Below are 21,874 nucleotides of genomic sequence, written 5' to 3'. Positions count from 1 at the left end.
TAAGAAACCTGTTGTTTCTGGCCGTACTTATGTGGTAATACTAAGTTAAATCGAGTCTAAATACACTTAGCGAGATGACAACGCGTTTTGCATTGACTTCCTTTGTTTTGGAAAAACATTCTACTTTAAATTATACACTAAGATCCAATAAGCCGTAAAAACTATATAATTAGATAAGAAACAAATAAATAGATAATAAATTTTAGTTCGTTATGGCACGTGGGTAGTAATTGTTACGAAAAAAACGGCAATTTTAAGGTATTTTTTATGACAAATTTGTACTTTTTGAATGAAATTATTTTATAAGCAGCCCAGAAAATCCACTTTGCTCTTCATTACTCAAAGTTACCTGAATCTTCCTGATCTTTTCATCCATGAGCTCGAGAGTGGATTCAAGCTCCTCTTTCTCTTCTTCCATCTCGTTGAGGTTGAGCTCCATTCGACGTCTCTCGTCCTGCTGAGCCGCTCTGGTGGGGAAAGAAAAAAGATTGATAATTCGATATATAAAATGCTGCTAACAGGCATATTATCAATGTTAAAATATATTGCTACTTATTATTACATTAGTTATCAATTTTTTTTTCAATTTTTGATTATACAAATTATTCGGTTTGGGAATCAGACAACCCAAGATGAATCATTTGATAAAGCGAGCTATTTTTTTTTATTAAATCATTTGATAAAAACTGTTGCTACCAGCTATAATTTTTTTTAAATAAGCTGTTACTTAATATTATATTTATTAAAAACATTTTTTAATTTTTTGATTATATAATTCATACGGTTCAGGGGTCAGATAAGTCAAGATAAATCATTTGATAAATAAACTGTCGCTACCAGGCATAATACTAATCTAAAAGTAGCCCCTAGTTGGATAATAAATATAATTACAGAGGAGCTAGTTTTGTTTTTAAATCATTTGATTCATGAGCCAGCAAATCATTTTATTTTGGACTTGAAAATAAAATGGACGACCTACTGTCATTCAAATGAGTTTATTTGTTTATAATTTTTGATAAACTGTAAACACAAAAAATATATTGTTTTAAGAACAGAATAAAATAACTCGTTTTTTTTTAAGATGTTTCTTCTAATTGTACGGCAAAACGCGTTTAACTTATTTAAGCGCATGTGCACAAATAAATTAACGATTTTCAAAAACAATAAAAGTCTTCCCGGACTCACTTATCCTTGAGTCCTCCGGACAGTTCCTCCTGCAAATCATCTCTCTCCGCTTCGCAGGTCTTCCGCTGCCTCTCGGAGGTGCTCAGGTCGTCCTGCAGCTGCATCAGTTCCGCCTCCAAGTTCTTCGCCTTCTTCTCGCTCTCTCGTGACGTAATCACCAGCTCGTCACGTGACTGGCGCAGGTCGCTCACGTCGCGGTTGTAATCCTTGATCTGGGCCTGCGCGTGACGTAAGAATCGGGTTATTGTGACGTCGGGTGGTGTTAGGGCAAGGATTTGTTAAAAAAAAAACATTTTTGTAAAGCTTTAAAGTGAAACCAGATAATTGGATAGAGATTACAATATGCGGATGTTTCATTTTTAGGGATTCAGCTACTTTCTAGGTTTTTTTAATTTTCAGCATTATTTTTAATTAAAACAGCTGTGAACGCTTCAAACGAATATTTATTCAAAAATATAGATCAGTAAACACAAAAAAGAAACTTTTGACCAATTGCCCGCATCACAATAACAAATAAAAACAAAAACGTAAATTCTTCAGTAAAACTGGAAAAACGTTGACAATAAACGTAAAAATTCAGTAAAACAAAAAGGCTAAACATTTGTCCGAAAATCTATTTAGTTTATTAATACAAATCGCTATAACTACTGGTATGACTCCTTGCCTTTATAAAGTCTCAAAAAAAAAACACAGTCAAACAGAGCAGCACAAACCTGAGCCTTCTTGAGTTGTTTCACGGCGTCTTCCTTGGCCTTCTCCGCAGCATCAATGTGACTCTCAAGGTCGTTGTAATCCATCTCGACCTTCTTCTTGGCAGCAAGAGCGGAGGATCTCTGCTTCCTCTCTTCCTCAAGCTCCAATTCCATCTCGCGCAACTGGAGGAGCAACGGGAGCCATTGTTAGCGCTTTGTTACGTAATGCCTATATACTCACCTATATACGTATTTTAAGGCTTTACTTCCTTGATCTGGAGGGATGTTAATGGCAAACTTAAAACTTAAGTTGGGTGCAAAATTTAGGTTGAAATTTCTTTACTTAACGCGTAGGTGTCGTCGAAAAAAGTCTGGCTTTAAAAGTTCTGTTTTTTTATTTCTATGCAATCATTATTACGATTCTTGTGTATGAATGGATAATAAGTCTTCCTCCCGCCACAATTCGTGACTAGAACGCCAGTCGGTTGTTTTGGTCGAAATCAAGAAAGTTTTCAATTGGCTGCTTGGTTTGTTTATAATTCACAGACAAGCGTTTGACATTACCTTCGATTTATCGAAATAAAAATGTTACGAGCTTAAAACTACCCTAGAAGCCAACCAGAAACGCTCTGTTTGTTTAAAACTGTCAACTAGCAAGGCCTGCGATAAACTTAAATAATTTTTGAGGGAGCAGACTAGTGTAGTAGGAATACCACCCAACTCTGTGTAGGCTTTGATATACATTTAAGCCGAATTAAAAGAGGTTTTCAGGGTAAAAAGGGGGCAATTTTCGAATTAAACTTCATTGATTTCGGTCCCTTATCCCCGCTTGAGAACTCTCCTCAGAAGACAATTATAAACGTTCTGTAGAACACTGCAGCGGAAAGTTAGCAAATTAAAAAGGGCTAGGTGTAGGTGATGGGTCGGGTTAGAATTCTTAAGGCTGAAGTAGCTACAAGTTTTTGATGCGCAGCACTTAAATCCGTTGATGTTGTTCTTGCTTCTGGAGTTACTAAAAGTATGTCGAGCTCGGATTCAGAGCACTAAAACTCGTTTCAAACCCTATCCCCACCTGCTTGAGAATGCTTCTTCTCTTTTCTTCAGCTTGCTCCTCCTTTGCCTGAAGTTCCCGGTCGAAGTTGGCCTTGGCAGCTTGGAGGTTGACCTCGAGTCGGAGCTTGGCGTCTTCAGTGACCTGCAGCTCATCTTCAAGCTCCTCCAGCTGAGTTCGCATCTCCTCCACTTGGCTCTCCAGGAGACGCTTGCTCCTCTCTAGCTCGTGAGCGCTCTTTCCTATTGGTCGGGAGGAGTGGGAGAAAGGGAGGAGTGATAAGCGAGTGTTTGAAAAATGGGATTGTAAAGTTTGAAAGATACGCATTCAAACGCTATGGCTATGAGGTTATGTCAGCAAAATTTTTTTTTTTTTTACGAAATTTATATTTTAATAAATGCATCTTGAATTTGAAAAATTAGACTTAAAATTTGAAAATTTTAAGTTTGAAAAATGCCATTTCATTAAGCTGGTCGTTACGTTATTCTGCCTAGATTCCCTAGAATGTTGTTCATTCTATTTGATCACGAAATTTATACGAAAATAGCAACTTTGAAGATGATCATTGTCTAAAACTAACTTACGGAAATCTTAATGATTTAACATTCATTAGTTCACTCATGCCTTCAACTAACGTAATTTATTTTACACATTCGCCACATTTTCATTACAAAAACGTAAAAACAGTTAACCTTTAAAGAGAACATGCCAATTTGAGGTGGTAGACGCACTAGTCCATTAAACAATTTCACTGTTATAGATTCAAAATGACTTTAAAGGACAAAGGTAAGCACATGAGTGTTTTAAAACCTACGACCAATATACTAGCTATCCAACTTACCAGTAGCGTCTTTGGAGCTGACAAGTTCGTCCAGTTCAGCTTGTTGTGTGCGACGAACGCGCTCAAGCTCGTCAATCTAAACATAAAAGTTGTTGCAATGTCGTCAATTTATGATTACATAAGTTTTTTAACTCTACACAACGTCTATTTGCCTTGGCACCGTCGAGTGAGTTTTTTTACAGTTTTAAACACAAAAAGGTGTTAAATACTTTTAACAACCAAGTTTCTGAACAAAATTAAAACCTGTTGACGATAAAAGTCTAATATTAGGCATTCTTTCGAGCTAATATCAAGTGGCGTATCGTGTTGTAAAGAAACAGACAGTCGATTAAAAAGTCATTTCAACATCTGTGGAGAAAATTTACCAGTCAGTGTATTTCATGTCACTAACTGCTAAAGACTGAGAATTCACGATAGAATATTAGTTGACATAAATCGCGGAAAAAGTCTTCTTTTTTCTACAGTGTCCATTTGCGGGATTTTTATGTAAATTTTTCCAGTATAATTTTTTTTTTTTTTTAGTTTTTACCATAATCTAAACGCAATTGCCATATTTTTCGATGACTTTAATGTTCGCAAAGATGCACATAAATAAATTAAATCTTGAATCTTATGCTTTGTCCTTCGAACAAAATCAGACCGAATTCACAAAGTTAAGCCTCACAGTTTTCTAAGTCAATACACAAAAATACAAAACACTCACCCTGTCCTTCATTTCATCGCATTCGTGGCTGATCGAGATAGCCTTGGTCTCTTTTTCGCGGGCCTCGCGTTCGGCTTGGTCCCTCTCTTCGGCGTACTTGGCCGACACCATTCGTTCGTCGTTGAGTGCTTTGTCGAACTGACGCTGCTTCTTCTCGAGTTGTGTGATGATCGATCGGTTGTGATCTGCCTCCACTGTCAAGTCATCAACCTCGGCTTGGAGTCGCTTGTTGGTCTTGTCCAGCTGGTGAAGAAATACGGAGATGTTAAGATGTGTTTTTTCGCTTAATTTGTTTTAGCTTAACATTGTTGGTCTGGCCAAGCTGATGAACGAAAATAAAGATGTTTAAGTTTTTTTCGCCTTTTGAATTTCCTCAAGGACAAAGGTGTTTTTAGCAGGCTAACTAACGAAAAGGAAGATCTTTTTTTTTTTTGCTTTTTTTAATTTCTTAAAGGCGTTTTTATCTTTACATTATTGGTCTTGTCGAGCAAGCTGATGGAAATTAGGATGTTTGAGTTTTTTGTTATTTGAATTGTATAACTCACCACGTTTTACACATCTGTGCGCTATTTTATTCTTTCTGTTTTTACTGTAACTTTTCTTGTAAATACCTTCATTATTCTCCTAGTAATAATAAAAGTTAGCGACTTACTTCGATGGCGATTTTTACATAAAAAAAAACATTCAAAACTCTAAAAATCGCTCGATTTTATTTTAAGTTCTCACCTTGTCAACGATGGCGCACTTTTCTTCCAGCTGAGTGGTCTTGTCTTCCAGATCTCTTGCGACCCTCTTCTTTGATTCCTCCAGCATGTCGATCGCCTCACCATCCTGTTCCATCTTCTTGCGAAGATCTTGCAGCTGAAGAAGAAGAATAATTGTTAGAGGAGGTTTGTATATATTTATTTCTAAAACTGAAATTTCGTGTTTTTTGGAAATAAATGCTTTTTGAGAGTTAATAATATTTTTGGTAAGGAATCTCAAGCAGAAAATAATCGTAAAAAATATATTCTTACTTTGAATTAGTCGAATATACAGTTTAAGACTGATTAATAAAAATACAGGTACATATACGAATAATGTCTCACATGAACAGAAAATATATATTAAATCAGTCAAATCTGTAAAAAAGTCCAGCTATTTACTTTCATCGTTCAATTAAATCCAAGACAAATTTTTAAAATATGGCTGAATGTTCTATGTTACAAATTGGTAAAGTTTTGAGAATTGCAGGGAGCACACAGTATCTTGAACTAAGGCGCCTTTTTTAATTTATTTTTTTCTAAGGATATAAACAAGGAAAAGTTTTTATAGAACTCAACTAAAATCCATAAAACCTTTAAATTCAATGCAATCTTTTCGCTTTTTGAATTCAGCAGCAACAGTTATTTTCGATACAAGATGGTATCCAAACGAAACTGTAACGGTGACAACTGGTGAAACAATCAATGGAAACCAGACTTACAGCATGGTTGGCAGTGTGGAGCTGCTTCTCGATGATCTTCTTGGCGTCTTCTTCTTCCTCAAGCTGCTCCTCCAGGGATGCCTTCTCCGAGTCGAGAGCGCGGATGCGGTTGGCAAGCTTCAGTTTAGCCTGGGTCTCCTCTTGACCTTGGCTCTAAAGAACAATTGGAGTTTGTGAGCGAACAATGGGATTTGGTAAGCGAATAATGGGAGTTGATAAGTGGACAATGGGAGTTAATGATGGGTTTTGGTATGTTCGATAGTGAGCTGAGTTTGCTGCGAAACGTAATACATCGGATTCACGCCATTGGTAATTAAGCAAACATAAACGGTATCCTAATACATTAAAACATACACACACATGTACAACTGTGATCTAAGGCCTTCTAAAGTCGTTTTTTGTTCAGCAATAAACTATATCAAAGTACACCGGGGCCAATAGACCAAAGGAATAAGTCGGACAATTGGGAGATTTTTTAGCTAAACCAACCGAAGTATGCAGTCAAATGTACCTCCTTTTCATTGGCTGATTAGGTTTCTGCTGTTTAAGTCTCCCGGTGTAAGATACACAGGGTTATAGTAACAGCATATTTAAGGTTCTAGACGTTCAACTTACCTGAGCATCCTTAAGTTGTGAGTCGAGTTGAGATGCCTCACGTTGAGCACGATTCAATTGAGATTCGACCTGCTCCAAGTTTTGAGCGAACTGTTCCAGCTCAACCTGTGATCAAAAAGTGGTTAAAACAAGTGATTTGTGGGCCTTGGATGACATTTTGCACATAGAATTTTATAAGTTTTAATTTTATGAAGAAATATAAAGATATTCAAAAACTTTGACAGTTTTTAAAGACTAAAATTCAATCGCTCGACGTGTTCTAAATAAAATTCAAAAACAATAAAGCAGAAATGCAAGTGAATTAAAAAACATTGAAAGACTTTTAAAAATTAAGTAACAATCAGTATATGAATACCCCCAAGAACAGAAAATGCTCTTTCCAACTCACGCATGTTTTGTTGTACTTGTCGTTGAGGTCGTTTCGGCTTCTCTCAGTGTCCTGAAGCTTAGCGCTCATCTCCTGGATCTGTGCTTCCTGCTTGCGTCTCTTCGTCTCGCTGTCGTTCTTCGCTTGTGTGATCAACCTCAACTCTTCCTGCATCTCCTGGTTCTCTGACTCCACAGTGTGCTTGGACTTCTCAAGACCCGCTTTGTTCTGCTCAGAAAAGGAGGAATTAGATTTGGGGCAAGCTTGTTTTTTATAATTGTTCTACGTCGGTGTCAAAGTGTAGATTTTTTTACTTTTTTATTATGATTTTAAAAAGTTTTTGTTCTTTGCGCTTCATTTCTTTTTTGTTAAAATCACGAAATACCTTGACGTCGGTAAATAATAATTGTTCTACGACGTCGGTGTCAAAGTGTAGATTTATTTATTTGTTTTTCTATTTTTTTTTTTTTTTTTTAATAGTTTTTGTTCGCTGCGCTTTAGTCCTTGTTAAAAATTCGCCAAATAACTTGCATTTCGGAGTAACCTTGTTGGGGAATATTTTTTGGGTGTGGAACGATTTTGTTTAAAAAATTATTTCAAAAAACATTTACAAGCATTTAGTGTCATTCGATACACCTACAAAAAAAAACAGCAAAAATACAATTTTTTTTAATCAAAAAAAAAAACAACGTTAAAATCAACGCCTTACCCTCTTAAGCCCGTCCAGTTCATCTTGGTATTGTTCGACTTGCGCGGTGTGCTTTTGTCTCATCTGCTGCAGTTGAGTGTCGAACGAGTGCGACTCCGTCTCCAGGGTGCGCTTCAGGTTCTCCAGTTCGCGCTCGCGCTGCGATCTGTGACGTAATAATAAAGAGTGAATGGAGCTGTGACGTAATAATAAGTGAATCAGGATGCTGCGATTGTAATCAAAGGGTTGTAGTCGCAACGTAGGGATGTCCGGTATTGTCGGATCGAAGCCGATGCCCGATACCAGGTGGTAGTATCGGTATTCGTCCGATACTTTGGTATCGGTGCCGATCCGATACTAAATTCATATAGGAATATCGGTCATAATTTGCGATGTTTTTATCCTCAAATTGTTGAGGATAAATATTGCGCGCCCTTCGGGATTGCATTAAACTTAAGCCCAAGTTTCTATTCAAAATTGGAAGTGTTTCGAAAAATACAAAATAAAGCATTAGTTGATTTGGTAGGAGAAAATCAAGTAAATTCTGGTTATAAAAAACAGTAGTCTACATTTTAAGTTTCTCTAACCTTTTCTACGCTCCTAATTTTTTAGCATTTTTTGTAATTTTACTTGAGTTCTTGTTGAGCATTGGTAGACTGATAGAGTTTCAAAAAGAGAAAACTTTACATTAATACGCAGGAAAATCACAAAATAAAACAAAACAATTCAAAAAAATAGTTTATAAAAGCAATAAAAAAACGAGTTTCATATTTCGCCTTTTCTACGTTCCAAATTTTCTTCTACCTTCACAACTTTTTTGTTTTTAATCTATTTACTTGAGTTCCTGTTGAACTTCAAAGTGATTAAAAAAATAAACCTTAATAAGCATGTAAAATAACAAAATCAAAGAAAATAATGGTTTAAAAAAATTAAAAAAAATAATTTCGTTTTAAGTTTCTCTAACCATTCCCAAGTTCAATTCATTTTTCAACAGAGTTTTCAGCAACTTACTTAAGTTCCTGTTGAGCGTTGGTTGTGTCGAGCGAGTCCTCCAGCTCGGTCTTGAGTGCCTCAAGTTCTTCGCTGAGGTCCCTCTTTTGCTTCTCGGCCTTGTTCCTCTGCGCGCGCTCCTGGTCCAAGTCTTCCTGCAGCTCGGTGTGCGAGTTCTGGAGGTCGCGGAGTCCCTTGTTAAGAAGGGCGCGAGCGTTCATCTCCTTGTCCAATCTGAAAGGAGGAAGAAGATTTGTTAGATTTGTTTATAGGAACAAACAGTTTGTCAAGAGGAACAAAGAGTTTATCAGAAGGAAAGTACAGTTAGAAGCTAGCAGGCTGACATTTCGATCCACTAAAATCAGCTTTCGTTAAATTTTAATTAATAATTTTTTTTTAAAACAAGTTTATCAGAAGTTTATCAAGAAAGTTCTTTAATTATAAAAGTCCCCTTTAAAATAAATTAACAATATAATAAAAACCTTTTTTTGATAATAAATAATAGCTGTTTATTTTAAAGCCAAGATAGTTATAGCTACATTTAAATATAAAAAAAACACACAAGGAAACTCCACTAAGCAATTCGCATCTTGCTATTTAATGTTTGTTTACTTTCAAATCTTCGTCATTATGACGTCAGTAACAACGGTGTACATATTGTTTAATTGTGCGTTTTGGCAAATCTGACCCTTTCTACCTGATTTTTCAAGGACGTTTTTCAAAAAAAAAAATGTGTCAAACAACTAAAACAATGTCCTCACTTTTCCTGGAGAGCTGCAAGTTCCTCATCTTTCCTCTGATTCTGTGATCTCAGCTCCTCGACTTGCATCTGAAGGTCGGCGATCTGATCCCGGAGTTCAGCGATCTCCGCTTCAAGCTGCCTCCTGATCTTCTCAAGCTCCTGACGATGCTTCTCCTCCTTCTTGAGACGCTCCTCTAGATCAGAGATGACCGCCTCGTGCTAAAGAAGAAGAAGAAGAGGTTTAAAATGACATTTTCATTTTGAATTGGTCAGAGAGGCTATAAGAGTCTATTCATTGGGGCCCGACGAAATACAAAGAGTAAGGATGGACATTGGAAGGATTTTTCATCTAACTGATTATAAACAAACGGTTTGAAATTAAAGTCTTTAAGGACTTAAGTAGGAAAAAAACAAGTGTTCTTATTGAACATATTTTTATCTAGCTAACTAAAACAAGAGAACAATTTGGGTATTTAATGTAATTCTTACACGCAAAACTAAATTTTTGGTGGTTGCCATGTAAAATAAGCTTCGGAAGTAAAACAATTTATTTAATAAAAATAGGTTAAATTTTTAGGTCAATGAAACTTGAATGGGGTAAGTAACCCAGAACTTATAATTTGTTAAAAATAACTAGACTTGAACTTTGCTATATTAGTAAGGTTGTTTTGCAAAGCGGTTGGCTGGGACGTTTGTTGATACACTGATTATCGTTGTACCTTGTTCTTCATCTTGGACAACATCTTTGCTTTTTCTTCTTCGTCCCCGAGCATTCCTTCAAGTTCGCCAACTCTCTCGTCAAGTGCTTTGCGATCACGTTGAAGCTGGTTGAAAATAAGCAGACACATGTTACAGGAGATTTTACATATAATTAAGATGTGGTAATTAATACAGTGTTTCGCAACCTTTTTTGTCCTAGCGCCCCTTTTGGCTCGACAGATTCTTTAAACGACAGATTCTTTTAAAACTAAAACTAGATTTATTTTCAACGAATATCTTCATCAAACTGCGGATGTTGGAGTTACCCACCTTGGCATGAGCATCCTCCTTTGCGTTCAGCTCTTCATCCATCTTCTTGCATTTAGCATCCAGAGCCATCTTCTCCAGATGGAGGCGCTGTCGAGCAGCTTCTTCCTCATCAAGTTGCTCCTCCAAATCCTAGGAGCAGAACAATGAGGGTTTATCATAATGGGAGTGAAAGAGAATGTTTATGCAGTTTAACCGGTTGGTTGTAGCATAAGGTGTTTTTACTTATACTGGTAGTTGTTTTTACTTTTAAAGCCGATGGTTGGGAGTATAAATCTGATGTTGTTCGGAAGTGCAAAACAATTTGTTAGGTTTTGTCCTATAGATTTTGTTAGGTTTTGTCCTATGTTATTTCCGATTTTTAACCTTGATAAAAGTCGTTTTTTTTCATAAAGGTTTTTATTGTAAAAATATCAAATTCAACACCATTTACCCCTATTAAAATATCTACCTCGCCGCCTAGTGCCTACCTTAACATTGTTCTGCATCTTCTTCTTCTCAATGTTGAGGTTCTGGTTCCTTTCTTCCTCCTCGTCAAGTCGGACCTCCAGATCGCGGAGGATTTCCTCTAGCTCGGTCTTCTTTGCGGCGAGTCTTCCTCGCATCTCTTCAGTCTCGGCCCAGATCTCTTGTTCGGACTGGAGCTGTTCACTCAACATGTTCTTCTCCTCGAGAGTCTATCAAAAAGTATTTTTTGTAAGTAATTCTCTGTTTATGTTGATAGAAATCTGTTTAATAAAGTAACGCAACACTCATTCATCTCTTGTTATAGATACCTCTATTTTGTTTTTGACAACACCTGAACAAACTTATTTATCTTGTTATCATGTGCTCTTTTCCTCAAGAGTCTAATATTTCCAGTATGTTTTTTTTGTAAAACAGCATTTCTCAAACTATATTTAGAAATGTAGCTTTATAATGAATTGCAAAGCCAAAAGGGTCAAGTATACACAGTTAAACATCTGAAGGTGCTAATTAATGCTCCTAATATAGAAATTTAGAATGAATACAATTGCGTTGCACCTTTTATAAATGGTGCTTGAATTACTTCTCAGTCACATTAACTGAAGGAGGCACATATTTAAATATATTATATTTAAACATTTTCGACCAGAAATGTTTTTTTTTTGGATAATTTATATATGCATTTTTGAAAAAAAGTTTGTTTTCTACAGCGCTTTAAAATGGCCACTTTTAAGTGTACCTGTGCAAATTTCTTCTCGATTTCCTGAAGATCCTTCTCGAGAGCATCTTTCTTCTCCTGTACTGCCTTGAGCTCCCGGACTTTTGCGTCCAGGTCCTCCTCCTGTCTTGTGACCTGGAGGAGCGGCTTGACCTTGGTGAAGAGCCTCCACCACGGCCAGTTCCTCAATTTGAGGTAAGCGAGTCCGTTCCTCTGGATGACACGGATCGCACGGAGCTGGTCCTTGCGTTTGGAGAAGTTCCTGGGAAGAAAAAGAAGACAATTTTTAAGAATTTCAAATACATAGATATATATTTTGGTTTAAAAATATTTATTTAATTTTACTGGATTTTTTTTCACTGGAAATAATATTTAAAGGATTTTAAATAATTTTTTGGGGAGGTTTGGCAATATTTGTTTAACTTCAACAGATATTTTTACTGAAGATGATTCAAGATCGTATTGAAACGTCTTAATCAAGAAGATGTCCCACCTCCTGGCCAGATAACCTCTGCAGGATGCCTGGAACTGGATGATGATGTCGGTGAGCTTGAGGTCTCTCTCCTCCTCAAGATGAGCGAGTACTCCTCCTCGGAAGAAGATCTTGCTCTGTCCGATCCTGTAGAGGTTCTCGTCGAGGTCCAGGGCATGGATCATCTTGATGACTGCCTTCTTCCCGTCCATGATGTCCTTGGGGAGGACGTTGGGAGTCAGGATCTCGTAGCGCTGACGGAACTCTTGGAAGGGAACGCGGTTCGGGAATCCCTGGAGACAAGAAAAATATTGTACACATAAAAAACTAAGAGATTTTTTTTTTAAATATATATTTTTCTTATTTTACTGTTTCTTATTTTTATTTTATTTTATTTATTTTTTACTGTTTTATTTTTTTTTATTTTTTACTATTTTTCATTTTTACTGTTTCTTAAGAGGTTAAAATTAATTTTCGCAGAGAGACTGACGGTCTAAATTATTTTTTTCCGTGTTTTGTTCATTTTTTTTAAATATTGCATGCATCTATAAACTGCCATTTTCTATTTTTTAGAGGTTAAAAACAATATTCGAAGGGACAATTACGGCGTAAATTTAATTTTTTTGCATTTTTTTAGTTTTTTTCTTGAAGAAAATAAACTGGTAACATTGTAATTATTATTTTTGCACTCGCACAATTTTCAAGAAATCTACAGTTTTTTAACGTTTTATAAATTTGTTTTGTGTAATTTGTACAATTAGTCGGCTAGACCGAGTATAGAAAACCATACGGATTTTCATAGAACGGATTTTCTTGTGAAATCTTGTATTTATTGGTTTACCGCACCTGTCTGCAGATCCTGATTCCCTCCAACACTCCGTTGCAACGAAGTTGTTCCAACACAAGCTGAGCCACGATCTTGCCAGGACGCTTCTCGTAGTTCGGAATAATGCAACTGGAAGACGAATTAATGTGTTAATGCACGCAGAGGTTGTACTGTCGGGTTTGGGATTTTTTGGACTCTCCCGCTCGCCAATACAAGCGCAATTTCGCTCAGGGCGATGGCTAATTGACACCAACTCGCCCCACTAGCGAGAACCCAAGCAGAATTAGCTGCTGTCATCAGACCTACTGGAGACAATTTTTTTTTCGTTACGCTCATAACCAAAGTGCCTAAAAGTACCAAAGTCATTTTTTTGCACAAGCGCATGGAAAACGACCTGATCACTTTTTCTATGTGACTGAAGCAAATACTCTGAAAATGTGTAAAAAATGACTTAGGCAATTTGGTTATGAGCGTTTTTGCCTACTGGACAAAATTTGCGACAAATTATGTTAAACGCCACAGACTGGAAGCAACATTTTGAAGTATGGTAAATAAATCAAGTCCAGTACCGCTGGCCGTATCACAGTAGACTTGGCTTGAACTTAAGTTATTTTACAATACACTTAACTCGACTTACGCTTTTTCAAAATTACTTTTTTACAACACTGGGAACCACTAATCTAGAGTCAAACTCACCGGACGAAGTTGGGGTTGGTGTTCCTCAAGGTTGTCATGAGCTTCTGCAGCTGATCCTTGTAAAGAGCTCCCACTGTTCGGAACATTCCCTTCTTAGTCTTGTAAGACGAGCTAAACTTGCTCTCGCCTCCCACGGCTGCAAGTTGCTCCATACCGACCACCTTCGACACTAGAGAGAGTGGAGGAATTGAGAGTTAGTTGAGAGGAGTGCTTTTAAATTGGGAATTTTGAGTTTGGGATTATTTTGAAAGAAAACTTTTTTTTTCATTTTTTAAAAGGCCAAGCTTAGATATAACCACATAAGTATAATATTAGCCGGTAGTTATTTAGCGAAAAAAAAACGAGGAAAATACGTGTTTCAACAATTTTACCGCCTTGAAAAATCGAATAATTTCTAATCCTTTAACTTCATGATTGCAAAGTTCAAATTTAATTGAATAAAAATTGCAGCTATTTTTGCCATTCAAATACAAACCGCGCCCTAATTGTTTAAAGCAAAGAAAATTTATAAGAAAATAAAACCAATATTAACTATTTTAAAAGTATCTACTAGTTATAAATTGTACAAAGGCAATTTGCCTTCTTTAAACCTATGTTATTCGGATAAGGCACTTTTGCTCTTTTAACCCAACATAAAACGCAACTCATTTCAGAAACTTTGCGTCTGCGCTTGCGCTAAGGCATCGCAATTCTAGATGATAATTCTTGCAGCTCGTAACAAACTACTCACTGTCCTTCCACATCATAACGACGAAAGGGTCGGAGGAGTTGTGAAGAAGATCGATGATGTTCTCGTTGAGAGGATCCATGTTCTTCATCAGCCACTTCTCGGCAGTGTACTCCACCTGGGAGGAGAGAGAAGGTGATAAAAATGCGGGAAAATTTACTATATAAATCGAGGCAGAAATGCTTTATAAGCGTTTTATTAACATATTTTTCACACAAAAAAAGGGGTTATTTTTATTAAGATTCTGCAGGTTATGAGCAAAAATCCACTGTCTTAAGGTAATCATGAAAAGTTGAGCAAGAGGAAAATATTAGCGTTTCGAAACGTTCAAATGCTACCTACTTCTTTATGGGTTTTAATATTTTTTTTCTATATTCTTACTACGTCTTACTCCAACTACAACCATTATGCACCAAGGAAAATATTACAATGTTTTATTTTACGATAACAGTTTTTTACCCAAAGGTACCCAAAGAATGAATTTATTTTTTGTAAATTGCCGTTGTTGATGTTACTAGACAAAATAATTCATAAAAAATCTGGATTTTAAGGGGTTGAAAAACTACTTTCTAGACTTACAGTTTGTCCTTTTACTCAACTGCCACCCGTTTACGCTAAACTTGTTTTAATGCTTGTACAGAGGCGGGCCTACCTTTCCAGCGTAATGCATGATAGAGAAGTCGCTGGTTCCCTTAAGCTGCTTGGGCTTCTGGAACTTGGGGTGGTCGCCCAGTTGCTTGACAACCTTCTCAACAAACGACTTGTCGGTGGCCTTCGGAAACCAACACTCCTCGTCCAGCAGGGAAAGGATACCGGGAGGGTTTGACTGGAAAGAGAGAGTTTAGAAATTTACTGGCTATTCGTGAAATTGCGTTAAGAAACAGAAAGGCGTTTAAATTAGCGCTCACAGCTCGACAAATGTTTTTTAGTTACAGCAATTTATGACTTTTATGCCATTTAAAAAAAACGTTTTAAATAAAACTTGGTGTTCCACATTTAATTAAAGGCGGACAGGTTTTTATAGTTACATCCATTAATGCATTTTATTTCAATTTAGGAAAAATAAAGTTTTAAAAACAACTTTTGTTGTATGTTTGAGTAGAACGGACAATAGGGCGTAATTTACGTTTTTCAGTTAGAATGGTGTCTATAAGTTAGACAATTAAAAAAAGAATACACTGTAAAAGCGTTAAAAAAGAAATCGGAAATTTTGAGTTTACAGTTTATGATTTTTATCATTAAACATCGCAGACATAATAAAAAAGCAATTACTTTTTTAAATTATTTCAAAATTAAAAATAAGTTATCGTTTAAAACCCCAACTGCCGGTAAAACTATTGTTTAAAGTTATCTAAAAAACTATTTGTTGAGGAATAGGTTTTGTAATAACAATACACTGAAATCCTTACCGGTCGCTCAATGAGATTGATGCAAGGTTGCAGATCGAGACCAAAGTCAATGAACTTCCACTCAATTCCCTCGCGACGATATTCCTCCTAAAAAACGCAAGAAAACGACGACCTATTATTTGCGAATTCCGACGCGGGGTGAAACTATGAATGATATGGCAACTCATAGAAGATGGTACGGTCATGGATTGATAGGCGAACATGTACAAACAATGAATCAAATAAAAAATAATAGAAAATATTCCACTTAAGATTTATATGGTTGTTCTATTAAATTTAAACCTTTGCTTGGAATTTACTAGATGCTTGTCGTTAAAATTTACTAGATGCTATGTGTAAGCTTTTTTAACATGATTTTAAAAAGTTAAATTAAAAAATTAATATATTTCATATTGTCAAACAATTAAAATTCACCTTGGAAAATCAACAAATACAATTACATGAAACACTGCGTCATCGTAAATCATAAGGTTTCAAGAATATTGGCTTAACGTTTTTAAGATTGGGTAACATAGAAGTTTTAGTAGTTTGTTTGCACTACAAGATGTTAACTCTTTCAGGTCTGTTAATAAACATTAATAAATCTCAGGATAGAAAAATTATGTAAAATAATTTAGATAGTTAATAGAGGGAAGGATTATCACAATGTTGAGACTCTGTTGAATCACATATCTTCAGCAAAAACGTAGAAATCGTGAAGAAAGAATAAACGCCAGAATAGCGCCAATTACAAAGTTAAAAAAAGGAAACAATTTCTTCACCGTGAATCAATAAAATTAGGTAGTATTTTTGTGAGTTCATGCAAATCTGTGTTTTGTGGTTGATTTGATTTTAGGGAGAGAACATATCATCTGCCCATTTTTTTTATATATAAATATATATGATCTTGTTGGTGCCGGTAGAAAGTTTGGAAAACCAAACTTGTTAAGTTCAGGAAGCGTCAGCATGTAAAAAATCAAAACAAAAGCGAAAAATAATATTTTTATCTACTAAGCAAAACTTGAAGCGCAATAAAATACCAATTTGGAATAAATCGCAAATAATTAATCCTGGATATTACAAGATTTGCAACTGGTTAATTTAAAATTTAATCACTGTTATCCCGCATATTTAAAGAAACCCTTTTATTTTATTTAGATTAAATCAACTTTTAAACAAATTTGACTTTGCACAAATGTTAAGTCGCCCTGAGAAATGCGGAAGGTTCGCTATTTCGAATAAGGAGCGCACGATTAATCACATGCTGACGCGAAAAAAATCAAAAGTTGTCCAAAAAGAAAAAAAAACGTGGGGATGCTGATCGAATGGAAAGTAAGCGAGCGAGCGGGCAGCGACCGTCTTTCGGGGTCATTTGTTCAAGGTCAAACCTGCTCGAGGACAAACATTGTGTGATTGAACAGCTGCTGCAGCTTCTCGTTGGTCATATTGATGCAAAGCTGCTCGTAACTGTTCACCTGCCCCCGTCGTCCACCAGATTCAACCATTTTTTGTGTTTTTTGTGGTAAAAAAAAAGTGGTGTTTTTTTGGTAAAAAGTGATGTTTTTGTGGTAATAAATGGTATTTTTGGTGTTTTTGTGGTAATATTGGTGTGTTTTTTGTAGTAAAAGTGGTGTTTTTTTGGTAAAAATAGTGTTTTTAGTGGTAAAAATAGTGTTTTTAGTGAAATAGTGTTTTTAGTGGTTAAAATAGTGTTTTTAGTGGTAAAAATAGTGTTTTTAGTGGTAAAAATAGTGTTTTTAGTGGTAAAAATAGTGTTTTTAGTGGTAAAAATAGTGTTTTTAGTGGTATAAAGTGGTGTTTTTGGTGGTATAAAGTGGTGTTTTTATGGTAAAAGTGGCGTTTTATGGTCAAAGTGGTGTTTTTATTGTAAAAGGTGGCGTTTTTATGGTAAAAGGTGGCGTTTTTATGGTAAAAGGTGGTGTTTTTGTGGTAAAAGTGGTGTTTTTTTATGGTAAAAGTTGTGTTTTTGGTGTGGTTCGCATGTTGGTAAAACGCGGGTTTTTAAACGGTATAAAGAAGGGTTAATTTTACAGATGTTTTTGGGAAAAGTGGCATTTTAAGGTGTTTTATTTTAGATAATTAAAGCAACCAATTGGTGGTTTTAATGGTCAAAATTATTTTTGAAAACATATTGACGTAGTTTATATTTAGCATGTGTAAAAGTGGCAATTGTAACAATTTTGTTCATGATATTTTTCAATCATGTGTCGTGTTTTCGTAAAAGTTCGTCAAGAGTAATAGAATTGGTCCAACGCAAAAAATTGGTACAAACCAAAACCATACAAAAATCGTTATGAAAAGATTTTTTGGCAAAACCGGAATTATTGTCGAAAAAAAGGCGATGGAGATTTGTAATTACAATGACAAATGTAACAACAGAAAGAGCATCGGAACGTTGTTGGAAGAGAAAGTAGAATCCAAGATGAAGACCATGAAAAGTAAAAGAAGATAAACTGGTTAGATTCTGTCTGCTTTACCTGTTCCAAAATGAACATGGTATGGTTGAAGAGTTGCTGCAACTTTTCGTTGGTATAGTTGATGCAAAGCTGTTCGAAGCTATTCAACTGTGGTGAAAAGATCTCAACATGTTATGCGTAGGCCTACGAGTTAACGTTAGATAAAAAAACACTATTTTTTAAGAATAACACTTTTTTCATGTGGACTAGATAACTTTGACCAAAACTGTTTTTCACGGTTACGAAAAATTTGTTACACTAAACATGACTAAATAGCTAAAAATATCCATTATTATAAGAGTTTTCGGCCAAATTTTTTTAGGCTATAAAAAAATAGCTTAAACTTAAATTAAAGTTTCACAAAAAAATGCATGCGACAAGTGATAAAAAATGTGCAATAAGATTACAAGTCTGAAATTTAAGTATAATTTAAGAAGTCGAACAACAAAAGTGCCCATTTGAAAATTAATATAAACCTGGAAGATTTCAAATCCGGCAATATCAAGGATTCCGATGAAGTTGGTTCCCTGCCTGGTGGTTCGATCAAGCGAGCGGTTAATTCGGTCGACCAACCAACGGAACAAGCGCTCGTACTGAGCCTTGGCCAGCGCCTCAACAGCAAAGTCAACCTGTGCAACGAATTAAGGATTGTTGTTATTCTTTGAGCTAACCTTCAAACTAATAATATTTGGTGAACACAATGGAAAAGATATGTTATGGTTAAAAACAGTGTTGTATTGACTTTAGTCATGATTGGCATAAGTGCAATTGCAAGTAAATCACTGGTTTTAAATCACTTGACTTAACTTAATTTAAATTACGCAAAATACTTACTGAAAAGCGCTTAACTGGTGAATACGTTTAGTAAAATTGGGTTATTTTTTTCAATATTATATTTTGTAAGTATAACATTACTTTGGATGACAATGACATGACTTGGGTTTTACTTAATACGGCAATGACATTGACTGACACTTGATTTGGGTAACTAACGACCTGGACTTGGACTTAAAGTTGTATTGCGACTAAACCTAACCAAAATCAATGTTTTTTTGCAAATGATAACAAACAACTTTTATTTTTGTCATGATTGTGTGTAACTAAATATATATGAATATGTAGGCTAACGAGTAACGTTTTACTAATCGTTAGTCTGTGAGGACTATTAAACGACCAAGAATATTACCGCAATGAGGGCAATGGTTGGAGTAAAAATAAGTTCATTGCCACTGTTAAAACACATTTCTTAACTCAACGTGCAGTACTAGTCTTATCAGATTTTAAAACCAGCTTTCGCACTAGACCAGAAGGTCCATGTAATACGATCGGCGCATGTTTAACAGACCAGGAACGAATGTCGAAGTTAAAGCATGTCAGTCAAGTTAGGCTAAATATGTACCTAAGATACATCAGCGAGACAGACGTGTAGGAATAGCGCAATTTCAAGCTTACACACCGGCTACATATTGCCTTAGGCCCCCCAGGCACTAACCTAACACGACGGTTACTTGTATCAGCTTGGAATTGTAACCACAGCTGTAACCATCCAAGGTAAACAAAGTTATCTGAAATATGCGCGAGGGTAAGCGACTTAAAGCTAGATAACATCGAGGCCCACCTATGCGGTGAGGCCAAAAGCTTTAACGCGTTTTTAAACGACGCCGATGCTGGTGTCTTGCTTTGTACGTCATAATCGAGAATGCGTTCTGTGTTACGTCATAAGCGCTGTGTTTACAAGTTAACAGTTGTGTAATTAAAAGTTTTTCCAATGTCCTGAATTTAAAGAGATTTGTTTGTTGACGGCCTTGTTTGTCCAATTTAAATCTGAAAATCCGGTGACATTGCATTTGTGTGCTGCCTACACTAGGATTTTTAAGGCGATTGTCAGTACAATATTGGTTGTTAGCTGTTATTAAACAAGAGTCTTTAGTGTCTACACTGCCAATTGTTTTTCGGTTTTACAATGTTGGCTTTAGCAAGTGTGAAAGATATACACCATTCAGTGACAAAAAATAGTCGCTTTTTAATACCGTGGCACTTGAACAATAAAACAATGCTGTTTAAACTTCTCCTGAGTTAGCCTTTTTCGACATCCCAAGCAAAAAGTATACTTATGACACGTAACCAAGTTTTTTCAAGGTTTTGGCAAACGTGAAGAAATTTAGAGATATCGCAACATTTTATCTAAGTGCCAACAGCTAGCAGATGTAAGCTATGTAGGTTGGTATACCGTTTGAGAAATTTGAGCAATTTACAAAATTTGAGAAACCATTTCTGTCTATCATATACCTTAAAAAACATTGCAGGTAACTAAAATTTATCAGCCATGCAAGAAAACGACGCAAGCGCCAACCGCCATTATGTAACTTTTCCGAAAATAAGAGCTAAAACAATCCGGGCGCGCCATATAAGGCGATGTCAGGCGGGAGCTTTTTCATTTCTCGATGCGCCGCACGAAAACGTCATTATCCAGCGTAGGTAAATAGCACTTTCAGATTTAGCGCTTCTCTGTCAGCGCCGCCCTGGGATTACGACGTAACCTCATCCGACACGCTCGACTAAGCAGGAAGCACGCCGTGTGCAGTCGACCGTGAAAGGCAGTATGCAGATGCAGCCAAGCGTAGCCGCTTAAGTTGGGTGAAAAGCTTTCAGCGCCGGAAAACGTTTTTTTGGCGCAAATTTTCGCCAAAGCGAAGTGGATAATTGGAAGTGGTCGTTTTTAGAAGTGCAAGGCCGTCGCGGTTTTGCTAAATTATTGGTATAGTAACTGGCGAGGCACATCTCAAATTTTCGTGGTTGCTTAAAATAGGCTTTGAGTTGCAATTTTGGAAGGTCGAGTAAGAGTTTTAACTGTAATATACTTAACTTTGCGAAATTACAAGTTGTATGAACCTTATGAAAACATGAATTGTAATACGTAGTAAGAAAATTTAAAGACCATTTAGAAGTAGGTAAAAACTTTTGTACGCAAGTTAAAAATGGATTTATTGAAACTTACAAAAAAAATGTTACCTACAGTACTTAATAAGGGCTTTTATATTCCTACTGCGTTCAACTAAAATCTCCAACCATTATTGCTGCCTAGATTGTAATAAAAATTAAAAAAGTAAGTTGCTATATTCTATAGAAAATCGTACATTTTGCCTGAAAACTTCAAAAGTTTGACCAAGTGTAATGTCAAACGACGACCGGATTTTACAGAGAAATTTTTTCTCCTCGCGTGAGTTTTGAAAGCAGTTGGGGGAGACGAGCAAATCAAAACACTCGGCATTCCTTTCGTGCTTATGAGCAAAGTGCGCACACTTAAGACGATGTGACATCAAGTTTAGTGCAAGTACGAATGATGGAGTGCAAGAACAACGATTTAAGATGCCTATACTCAAGAAAGTACCTCACAACCGACTAATGTTGAAACAAGTTTTGTTTGGCTTTTGCGATTTCATTAAACTATCTGAATATTTTTATTTGCATGGATAGTGGATACGTTACGAATTATGGTGACTTGAATGGAAATATGTAGTCCGACACTTCAAAGTAACTAAAATGACGGCGTCTTAAATACAAGAGTTTTATTGGTCCAAAATATCAATTTTCAACCCTTCCGTCAATTGTTTAGTAATTCAAAATAATTAACTGAAGGTCATTTTCGTTCTTCTCCTAAGCTCCGCTGCTGCTATACTCACGCTTAGTATTTAGGTCGCAGTAAAACAAAAAAGGTTGAAACACTGCATTTATTTGCG

At 36.0% G+C, this 21,874-nt stretch overlaps 1 protein-coding gene across 3 annotated transcripts in view; it reads right to left on the bottom strand.

The window, feature by feature from the left end:
* Positions 1–21,874, bottom strand: part of LOC146139304 (myosin-10-like) — a 52,931-nt gene that overhangs the window by 5,696 nt on the left and 25,361 nt on the right. For 2 of the 3 annotated variants that reach the window (XM_083392379.1, XM_083392380.1), the window contains 25 exons: positions 18,611–18,763; positions 18,156–18,242; positions 15,679–15,765; positions 14,922–15,095; positions 14,273–14,387; positions 13,543–13,711; positions 12,867–12,975; positions 12,042–12,313; positions 11,570–11,810; positions 10,836–11,042; positions 10,369–10,497; positions 10,059–10,163; positions 9,359–9,558; positions 8,619–8,831; positions 7,629–7,773; positions 6,941–7,147; positions 6,553–6,657; positions 5,938–6,090; positions 5,199–5,333; positions 4,473–4,715; positions 3,770–3,845; positions 2,950–3,170; positions 1,899–2,060; positions 1,186–1,403; positions 350–467 (listed from right to left, as the gene is read on the bottom strand). In XM_083392379.1, coding sequence (XP_083248505.1) covers positions 350–467; positions 1,186–1,403; positions 1,899–2,060; positions 2,950–3,170; positions 3,770–3,845; positions 4,473–4,715; positions 5,199–5,333; positions 5,938–6,090; positions 6,553–6,657; positions 6,941–7,147; positions 7,629–7,773; positions 8,619–8,831; positions 9,359–9,558; positions 10,059–10,163; positions 10,369–10,497; positions 10,836–11,042; positions 11,570–11,810; positions 12,042–12,313; positions 12,867–12,975; positions 13,543–13,711; positions 14,273–14,387; positions 14,922–15,095; positions 15,679–15,765; positions 18,156–18,242; positions 18,611–18,763 — 4,044 coding nt within the window. Of the gene's footprint in view, positions 1–349; positions 468–1,185; positions 1,404–1,898; positions 2,061–2,609; positions 3,171–3,769; positions 3,846–4,472; positions 4,716–5,198; positions 5,334–5,937; positions 6,091–6,552; positions 6,658–6,940; positions 7,148–7,628; positions 7,774–8,618; positions 8,832–9,358; positions 9,559–10,058; positions 10,164–10,368; positions 10,498–10,835; positions 11,043–11,569; positions 11,811–12,041; positions 12,314–12,866; positions 12,976–13,542; positions 13,712–14,272; positions 14,388–14,921; positions 15,096–15,678; positions 15,766–18,155; positions 18,243–18,610; positions 18,764–21,874 lie in introns of those variants that run through there. The other variant, XM_083392381.1, reaches the window with a different exon arrangement.

This window comes from Ascidiella aspersa, chromosome 6, assembly GCF_963924565.1.
Source record: "Ascidiella aspersa chromosome 6, kaAscAspe10.2, whole genome shotgun sequence".
Lineage (NCBI taxonomy): Eukaryota > Metazoa > Chordata > Ascidiacea > Phlebobranchia > Ascidiidae > Ascidiella > Ascidiella aspersa.
Note: the sequence above shows the minus strand (reverse complement) of the source record. Positions and strands in the feature narration are given on the sequence as shown.